Raw genomic sequence first — 11,006 nt, 5'->3', positions numbered from 1 at the left:
TTGTTCAAATGAATGACCTTGATCTTTATTCAAGGTCACAGGAGTCAAAAAGGCTAAAATCTTCTCAATAACCAACAGTCCCAGGGAGTTGATATTGGGTCTGTAGCATGCTGGGGTGAAGGGCTACCTAGTTTGTTCAAATGAATGACCTTGACCTTCATTCAATGTCACAGGGACCAAACAGGCTAAAATCTTTAAACGACTTCTTCTCAATAAACAAGAGTCCCAGGGAGTTGATATTGGGTTTGTAGCATGCTGCGGTAAAGGGCTACCAAATTTGTTCAAATGAATGACCTTGACCTTCATTCAAGGTCACAGGAGTCAAAAAGGCTAAAATCTTTAAACGACTTCTTCTCAATAACCAACAGTCCCAGAGACCTAATATTTGGCCTGTAGCATGCTGGGGTAAAGGGCTACCAAGTTTGTTCAAATGAATGACCTTGACCTTCATTCAAGGTCACTGGAGTCAAAAAGGATAACATTTTAAAACGACTTCTTCTCAATAACCAAGAGTCCCAGGGAGTTTATATTGGGTCTGTAGCATGCTGCGGTAAAGGGTTACCAAGTTTGTTCAATTGAATGACCTTGACCTTCATTCAAGGTCACAGCGGTCAAAAAGGCTAAAAATTTTAACAACTTCTTCTCAATTACCAACAGTCCCAGAGACCTAATATTTGGCCTGTAGCATGCTGGGGTGAAGGGCTACCAAGTTTGTTGAAATGAATGACCTTGACCTTCATTCAAGGTCACAGGAGTCAAAAAGGCTAAAATCTTGAAACGACTTCTTCTCAATAACCAAGAGTCCCATGGAGTTAATATTGGGTCTGTAGCATGCTGGGGTGAAGGGCTACCAAGTTTGTTCAAATGAATGACCCTGACTCGCATTCAAGGTCACGTCGATCAAGTATGCTTAAATCTTTGAATGACTTTTAGTGAAAAGCCAAAGTGCAGAGAGACATTATTATATTGGTCCTGTAGCATGCTTTCAAATAACTACAGGATCCATATATGAAAAGATCACTGCATTGCAGGTGAGCGATTTGGGCCCATTGGGCCCTTGTTACTGAATATATCACGGATCACAATAAAATCCCTGTGATGGTTTGTTACTGAATATATCACGGATCACAATCAAATCCCTGTGATGGTTTGTTACTGAATATTTCACGGATCACAATCAAATCCCTGTGATGGTTTGTTACTGATATATCACGGATCACAATCAAATCCCTGTGACGTTTGATTCCTTAATATATTGCGGAAAAACCGATCACAATCAAATCCCCGTGATGTTACACTTAACAACGTAAAACAATAGTTTCATCATTGATCCAGGTAAAGTTCAAGGCAATCAAAAGTACCAAAGGACAGAACATTATATGCCCGTCTCATACCAAAAACAAATGCATTATATCAAGTGAAAACAAACATTAAATAAAAAGGCTGTTAAAAAAACAACACAACTACTATTTTATAAAGCCAAGGTATCGGCTGAAAATGTAGTTCTCTGGACAAAATACAAATACTGAAATAAAGGGCAATAACTTTTGTAAAAACAGTCAAATCCAAATGCTGTTCAGGGAAACAACTTCATATTATAATAATACCAACTAAGTTTTGAAGACATCAATTGAAATATATTGGATGAGATCTCCGGACAAAAAAAAATAAAAAAATACTGAAGTATTAAAGGGCAATAACTTAAAATAGTCAAATCAAAATGCCATTCAGAAAAAGACCATTACACATCATGATTATACAACCTACTTCAGTATTCATTGCATTTTAGAAACATGAAAATCTTGAACAGCTAATTGGGAAGAATTACGAAATTACATGGCTGGGAAACCTGGACATTAATAAAATGAGGAGTTATTCCTCCACCACTGTTTAAAAATGACATTGTACATCAGTTTTAAGAAAAAGAACTAAATGGAGAAAACTAGTGATATCTCTCTTACACCAGAAGGAAAAAGAAATCGAAGAAGGGTTGAAATAGACAAATCACATTAAAGTTTTTGTTAATTTGACTGAAGCTAGTGGACATGCTCAGGACAGGTGTAACAAATTGGATGTCCGAGGCCCCGTTCAAGGATAAGGAATCAAGTCCAGTAATTAAAGAAGTCTGGGTTTTTACAGGTATTGTGTTGTATCTAAATACTGACCAATCAAACTGAATGTTTCATCGTACTGACCAATCAAACTAAATGTTTCATCGTACTGACCAATCAAACTGAATGTTTCATCGTACTGACCAATCAAACTGAATGTTTCATCGTACTGACCAATCAAACTGAATGTTTCATCGTACTGACCAATCAAACTGAATGTTTCATCTTGCCTACATTCAATGTATGTACTGTACTATATACCAGAAAAATCTTTCCTTGCAGTTTGTTCCATTTCTTTGTGACTAGAAGTCCTACATTTCACAGATAATTTTAGTGTCTTTGTAATGTGAGAAAATACACAATGATGACGAAATTAGCACGTCGAATATAAAACTTGAGAAGTGTTAATATTTTTTATCAAACATCCTGGCCTTTTCTACATAATAATGGAATATTGAGTTGTTTTACTTACCAAACATGTACAAACAGGATTTGTGAAAACTTTACAATAACTATATTTACCACGGACACTCCTCACACTTCCTGCTAACTCAGATGTCCATTCTACCTGTACTTCCTCAGTTAATATCCCACATTTGATATATTTAACACTAGCTGCGATAACGTGGCTCTGGACAACTGATGGACATTTTCTGACAGATGGTCGTGGTGTAGGCTGGGTATGAAAATTTGTTCTAATTCAATACTACTTCACAATTGAAGTTTCACACCATCTATTGAATCAAGTAATGTGTAAAATACTAAAATACATACAATAATTTTCAGCTCGCCAGGATAATTTTCCCAAACCCTGGTGCTATTGGTGTACATCTAGGCAGCTAAGTTCAAAGTTTTTACAAAACAGTGTTGTATCAATATTTATGCTTTGGCATTTTACCTGCATGTTCCTTGTGAGAAGACCTTTCCATTGGTACTACATCTGCAAACCTTTGACCTAGATAATGTACTTTCAAACAAGAGATTCCAGAGGGATCTTGGCGCCCACCATTGAATGATCTTTATATGTTCTATGTCAGATTGATCTTCTCTCTATTTTTCCCTTCCTCTTACTAATCTGTGTAAATTGAGAAACATCCCTCCAGTACTTTTTCAAACAAGGGGAACCCATATATGAAATTTGAGATTTAGCGATAATGACTGTCTGTTGGCCATATTGGTTTCAGATTGGTCCCAAAATTCAATACGAGGGACCAAGGGGAACCTACATATGAAATTTGAGAAAGATTTCTTCAGTACCTTCTGTAATATAGCGATAACAAATATCAATTGTCAACATCCAAGATTGCTGCCTGTCGGCCATGTTGTTTTCAGAATGGTTCCAAAATGCAATATGCATAACTAGGCACCAAGGGGAAGCTACATACGGAATATGAGAAAGATCCCTTCAGTACTTTCTGAGAAAAAGCGATAACAAACTTCAATTGTCAAAATTCAAGATGGCTGCCTGTCGGCCATGTTGTTTTCCGATTGGTCCCAGAATGCAATATGCATAACTAGACACGAAGAGGCCCTACATATGAAATTTGAGAACGATCCCTTCATTTCTTTTTGAGAAATAGCGATAACAAACTTCAATTGTCAAAATCCAAGATGGCTGCCTGTCGGCCATGTTGTTTTACAATTGGTCTCAAAATGCAATATGCATAACTAGGCACTGAGGGGAACCTACATATGAAATTTGAGAAAGATCCCTTCAGTACTTTCTTAGAAATAGCGATAACAAGAATTGTTTACGGACGGACAGACGACGGACCATGGACGCAGGGCGATTTGAATAGCCCACCATCATCAGAGATGGGGCTTATTTGCTTATTTAACATGCATGTTCATTGTGACATGGCCTACTGAAACTACACCTGCTGACCTTGACCATGACATTTGACCTCCTTTAAAAAACTACATTGTTATTCTGAATTTCAACCCACTCGGCGAGTTATGTTGCCTTCTGACAACTCTTGTTTGAGAGAAAAGTAACTACAACATAAGTTCGCATGAGACTACCTATAACAAGGTTTTAGCAATTTATCTGTGAAACAATTCACCTTTAGCAGATATATCCTACTCTATCATCTCTTTTGTGCCAACCAACAAAACTTCTATCTTTGACTGGAGCTATGATATTGTAACAGGGGTAAAGCCATGCTTGATAATAGGGATGATATGTTATTACAAGGCAACTAAAATCTGTATTCTTTGTTCCCTTGGCTTATATAATTGATGGGGTATAAATTGCCCATGATGAGTTTGTTTTGTTTTTCTTGAGTGTATATAACTATGCCTGGCAAGACAAACAAATATACAAGGTGGCCATATAAAATATACAAGGTGGCCATATAAAATATACAAGGTGGCCATATAAAATATACAAGGTGGCCATATAAAATATACAAGGTGGCCATATAAAATATACAAGGTGGTCATATTAAATGAATGAGGTAGCCATATTAAATGAATGAGGCAGCCATATTAAATGAATGAGGTGGCCATATTCAATATACAAGGTCAAATATACGAGGTGGCCATATCAAATATACAAGGTGGCCATATCAAATATAAACGGTGGCCATATCAAATATACGAGGTGGCCATATCAAATATAAACGGTGGCCATATCAAATATACGAGGTGGCCATATCAAACATTAAATGAATGAGGTGGCCATATTGAATACAAGGGGTGGCCAAATTAACTATAAGAGGTGGCCATATTGAATATACGAGGTGGCCTTATCAAATATTTGAGGTGGCCATGTCAAATATACAAGGTGACCATTTCAAATATACGAGGTGACCATATTAACAATACGCGGTGGCCATATTAACTATACGAGGTGGCCATATTAACTATACAAGGTGGCCATATTAACTATACGAGGTAGCCATATTAACTATACGAGGTGGCCATGTCAAATATACGAGGTGACCATGTCAAATATACGAGGTGACCATGTCAAATATACGCGGTGGCCATATTAACTATACGAGGTGGCCATATTAACTATACGCAGTGGCCATATTAACTATACGCGGTGACCATATTAACTATTCGAGGTGGCCATATTAAATGAATGAGGTGGCCATATAGAATTTACAAGATGGCCATATTAAATATACAAGGTGGCCATATTAAATATACAAGATGGCCATATTAAATATACAAGGTGGCCATATTAAATATACGAGGTGGCCATATTAAATATACGAGGTGGCCATATTAAATATACGAGGTGGCCATATTCTGCAAGTTTTGTATCTATATATCATGTAGCATCACTTAGGGGATATAAAGGTGTTTGCAGGGACATAAAAATGACAAGAACATTTTTATAATGATTTTCAAATTAATTTATTACAACAATAATAATCTATTGTCATCTGTGATGCTTTGTATTGTCTCTGTACATAACGAAGGAGAACATCACAATCTACTCCACCATGAAAGACATGTAGGATGGTACTGCATGAGAAATAAAACACTTTCTAAATTATAGAGTAATGTCCGTCTTTCCTGGCATTTCTTTTAGAACATGGTTTAAGTCATCAGCTGATAGTCCATGTCAATAATGTTTACCACCTCTGTAAGGACACACGGAAACACCACGGTAGGATGTCCTAGGTTCTTGGTTAATCTGTACAGAATCGAGAACATTGATTGTGGTTTTTCCATTTACAATTGTCTAATCCTTGGTATCTTAGATAAGAGTCGAGAGAAAAAGAGAACAACATTATACACAATACAGGTATGTACCGTCGGACGTAGATTTTGGGGTCAGAATCACAGAAGCCTTGTTTTTTACTCCACTTTTTTGTCCCCAATAACTATATATGTTGCAAACTGTTATCCCTCATAGATGTTTGTAGATCCAGATAACAGTGCCCTTGGCAGGACATCACAGGCAGTGTGTCTTCAGATCTGGGGAAGGTCTGGTGTGGCAGGAAGGTCACAGGGACTTGGTCATGTATGGACCCTCCAGTTCATATCCCAACTTCCTGTAGTAGTTCCGCGTTCCCACACCTACAACAGACACAAGAGTCCCTTACAACACTATCTACTTCTGACATCAATCTGATATACAATCAATAGATTTCAGTTACTACACTCAATACATGTGTGCTGGTGTTTATCTTCATCTCTTTGCATTAGCTGATGGCTACCACACTGAATATATTTTATAGTAAAATAAAGACCATATTTAACCTTACATTATTGCCTTGAATTACCTCACCTGAAATAACAGCTATTCTCTGTGAACCATGCTCCTCCCTAGCTATCCGTGCTGCCTCCTCCATTAACAACATACCAAAACCCTAAAACAGGTCATACAACATTTATTATAAATTTGAACATTATCGACATGAAATTTATTATGAACCCAAAGGGTCTAGTATTGACGTCTGTTTGTAATTAAGGAACAAAAATTCAAAAGGTTCTAATCTTCCAACCATAACATACTGAGGTTCAGGACTTTAATGTAAGGTTCTAATCTTCCAACCATAACATACTGAGGTTCAGGACTTTAATGTAAGGTTCTAATCTTCCAACCATAACATACTGAGGTTCAGGACTTTAACGAAAGGTTCTAATCTTCCAACCATAACATACTGAGGTTCAGGACTTTAATGTAAGGTTCTAATCTTCCAACCATAACATACTGAGGTTCAGGACTTTAATGTAAGGTTCTAATCTTCCAACCATAACATACTGAGGTTCAGGACTTTAACGAAAGGTTCTAATCTTCCAACCATAACATACTGAGGTTCAGGACTTTAATGAAAGGTTCTAATCTTCCAACCATAACATACTGAGGTTCAGAACTTTAATGAAAGGTTCTAATCTTCCAACCATAACATACTGAGGTTCAGGACTTTAATGAAAGGTTCTAATCTTCCAACCATAACATACTGAGGTTCAGGACTTTAAGAAAGGTTCTAATCTTCCAACCATAACATACTGAGGTTCAGAACTTTAACGAAAGGTTCTAATCTTCCAACCATAACATACTGAGGTTCAGGACTTTAACGAAAGGTTCTAATCTTCCAACCATAACATACTGAGGTTCAGGACTATAATGAAAGGTTCTAATCTTCCAACCATAACATACTGAGGTTCAGGACTATAATGAAAGGTTCTAATCTTCCAACCATAACATACTGAGGTTCAGGACTTTAATGAAAGGTTCTAATCTTCCAACCATAACATACTGAGGTTCACGACTTTAATGAAAGGTTCTAATCTTCCAACCATAACATACTGTTAACGTAAGAGACTCTTCATGTTAACTTCCAAGTTTATATCTGGTATGAAAGTCAAATTCACAAATTTTTATTCTAGAACTTGGTATAAGTGTCAGACATTGTTACCTTGGAATGATTTATTATGATTTAATAATGTAACCATGGAAACCTGTTTTGACATATACCTGATGTTGGAACTTTGTTGGGTCTCTACCATGGACTGGTACGGCTGTACCATAGACATGCAGTTCACGTACAATAGAACATCCGCCCTTCAACTCTGCCCTGAATGTGTCGGCTGCACATCTACGTAGTCGTAGCAGACCAATGAGAATATCCTGTTCTGGATCCTCATATGACAGGAATGTTTCCCATCCACCATTGGCCACATAGTCTCTACGGATCAGTTCTGCCTAGGAGTCATTAAAAAGCAAGCTTATTTGGATATTTCGAAGTTTCCATGGTATTGTTTTCTTCAATTGTTCATGCAAAAGTACATATTTTGACCTTAATATTATTCCATGCAGAAGTATTTAAAGTTATCTAAATGAAGTTAAATGACATATTTTGATAAATCTACATTGAGTATAGCAGAATGGTCACATAAGCAACCATACTGGGTAATTCTAAAGCAATGCATGTCCCCCTACCGGCCTCGCTAAAAATAGTAACAGCGACCTTGACCTAAAACCCCTGAAACTTTAACTTGGTCGAGATATAATGGACCTTGATCATTGTGTGAAGTTTGGCAAAATGAAGTTGCTAGAGCACTGATAATCTTGAGTGTTATGTTCATACGTAAATACGTACTTACAAGACAGACGGAGAAGAAACCTACCAGGTATAGTCCCCTTGGTTTCACCGGTAGGGGACTAAAAATGCCATGAAGCTACAGTTATAAACAGATTGCTGTTAGTCTTGTACATCATAAACCAGTAAATAATACAGTGCCAGTGTTATGAAACATTTCACAACTTACCTCAAACGGTTTGACCTTGTGATGTATTTCCTGTATGCCAACCTCGCGTGTACGGACATCTCGACATTGGGAACCGAGGTCTTTCATTCGTGCAAGTGCTAGTTCCCGAAGGTTACCATGCTCCACACCAGAGCTTACCAGGGGCATCGGAATATCTCTAAAAAGGGAAAACCAAAGTGATAGTGAGTCAACTGCAAGCTCTTAAAGCATAAACAATCTGCAAGGTGATGAAGATCTCAAAACCCTTTAAAACATAATTAACTGAAAAAAAATCAAAATAAGCTAAAAATTATATATTAGATATTTCTGGTGAATAAACTAGTTTTTGATAACACATTTTTAAGTTTTGCTAAATTCATCATGGGAGTAAGAAATCGTTTAAAGTGTAATTTAAGTAAATTTAGAAGAAAAAATATAACACAAAACCGGAATTGTGATAGAACTTGCTCTATTAGGAAAAACTTAAGAAATTTGACTGAATTGAAGATTGATAAAAAAATTGAACTAAATATAGCATTTGTTCTTTTTGGCAAAACAAATGCATGTAATGCTCAAGCATCCTTTCCATTAAATTTTCTAATACATGTACTAGTGGGGTGACACCTGAAGGATGTCACAGAAAGAATGAAGTGTAGTGAGGGGCGATAACTCTGTTCCAGCAGTTTTCATCAAAATCGCTCTCTATCTACATTTTGACCAATAAGATAAGACCTTGTGTTGTGGGCCGCTGTAGCCGAGTGGTTAAGGTCTCCCGACACTTTATCACTAGCCCTTCACCTCTGGGTTGTGAGTTCGAAACAAACAAGGGGCAGATACCTTGTTCTGACTCTAGGTCGGTGGTTTTTCTCCGGGTACTCCAGCTTTCCTCCACCACGAAAACCGAGCACGTCCTTAAATGATCCTGGCATTTTATAGGACGTTAAAAAAATAAGTAAAACTGTGTTTTTGCCAAGAAAATGAAACCCATTAAGTTTCTGTCCCATAATACCCCTATTTCATTGAAATCAAACAATATCTAAAGGATTTGGACCAATCAGAGGCTAGAAAATGGCGACCTTTTCGGTAAAATATGATTATTGTTAAGTGAGGTTATACAAGAGTAGCCAGTGTCCCATGATGTACCTACATACCAAATTTAAATTTCATTGCAATTGGACAATAACTAAAATCTTCGAAAATGAATACGTTCCGTTACCACACTTCATTCTTTATAATATTCTATCGTCAATTTATCCATCGGAATCCTGAGATCTCATTACCATGATAGTTAAGAAATAATTAACGATGATTCGTGTATTGTTGCAGGATATACAACGAGGACGAGGGTATTTTGCAATTAAATTAATAACGAAGGCCGCAGGTCAAAGTTGATTATTTCTATTCTACCATGTACTGTTTAGTTCTGAGATCTATATAGAAAAACGGCAAAGAAACCCCGGAAAAACCTTGTAATTTATTTCTTGAGTATTGCATTATTTTGTTGATAAAATATATACATTTGTATTTCTTTACAGGCACTACAGTACTACAATCAAAAACATCTATGATATGGCATTGATTTTGAAAATTAAAAACAAAAGAATAAAAAAAAAAAAGCCTTCGTAGGATTCGAACTCGCGTCTTGATAAAAAATAGAAGAAGTCTAACCATTAGTCCACTCGGCTACAGTAACCGTCTAACCTAATGGGTGAATATTAGATACATAACATTGTAACAGCCGTGACTCATAAACGTCTATTTTTGACACGTGCGTGTATTACTGGAAAATAATCATGGTTTTTAACCAATCAAAACTGTCGTTGCATAGCAAACATGGTAGAATATTAAATGATTAATGAATTTCGTTGCTTATACTGCCATTCATTATATTTTAAAATTAATAAAGTATTTCTATTACTAAGTTTAAAATACCTCTTGAGTATTAATACTAAAAAAACAATTCCACATGTGTACACAAAATCCTAAACATCACTTCTGGTTATAACATCATATATTGGGACCGAGTTCACAATTAGCTTCGCTATATGTTTCATTGTAATATCAAAATTCATAATAAATTCCCAAAATTGCATTTACAACTTTCTATTTCACCTGGTCAAGACCAACATCTGAGAAACAAAATATAAAAGTTCAACACAGAATGTTGGACATTATCAGGAGATATCTGTCAACATATGTCAACAAATACCGATTGTATACATCCGGGTCAGGGGTAGAGGTCAAATCTACACCCAAAAGTGTGTTAACGACTTGCGCAACACGACCGGCCAATCAGCTTGTGTTTCACCTGATCCAAGTCCCTTTGGAGAATGGGTTTCTCTGGTTTATAGCTGTTTACCCCGAGTAAATACATGTAACACATGAAACGGGTACTTTATATATGATACGAGGATAAATAGTAGTGTGTTGAGATTTAGAAAATCACAAATACACACTGTTACTGAAAATAGAATGACGTAGGATTCTGGTGTAAAAAGGCGGGAATTCCCCAGGCGGGGGTTCCCCAGTGCAGTACCCGTGTGACCTAAGCGGAAACTGTTGCATCACGGACACGACAGAGAAAAATAACTTAAACCAGCAGTCAAAGTGTCGATTTTGGCGTGTTTGTACCCAAAATATCTCCATAACTAGATTATTCCCAGATATACGGGATATGCCTGG

At 36.7% G+C, this 11,006-nt stretch overlaps 1 protein-coding gene across 2 annotated transcripts in view; it reads right to left on the bottom strand.

Moving 5' to 3' along the window:
- Positions 1-5,461: 5,461 nt before the first annotated feature.
- The window catches only part of LOC117325640 (elongator complex protein 3), a 28,999-nt gene continuing 23,454 nt past the window's right edge, over positions 5,462-11,006 (bottom strand). For both annotated transcript variants that reach the window (XM_033882028.1, XM_033882029.1), the window contains exons 14-17: positions 8,346-8,502; positions 7,552-7,779; positions 6,358-6,439; positions 5,462-6,146 (exon numbers count right to left, since the gene is read on the bottom strand). In XM_033882028.1, the coding sequence (XP_033737919.1) occupies positions 6,073-6,146; positions 6,358-6,439; positions 7,552-7,779; positions 8,346-8,502 (541 nt within the window). In that variant the 3' untranslated portion in view covers positions 5,462-6,072. The remainder of the gene's footprint in view (positions 6,147-6,357; positions 6,440-7,551; positions 7,780-8,345; positions 8,503-11,006) is intronic.

The sequence above is a fragment of the Pecten maximus genome, chromosome 4 (assembly GCF_902652985.1).
Source record: "Pecten maximus chromosome 4, xPecMax1.1, whole genome shotgun sequence".
Lineage (NCBI taxonomy): Eukaryota > Metazoa > Mollusca > Bivalvia > Pectinida > Pectinidae > Pecten > Pecten maximus.
Note: the sequence above shows the minus strand (reverse complement) of the source record. Positions and strands in the feature narration are given on the sequence as shown.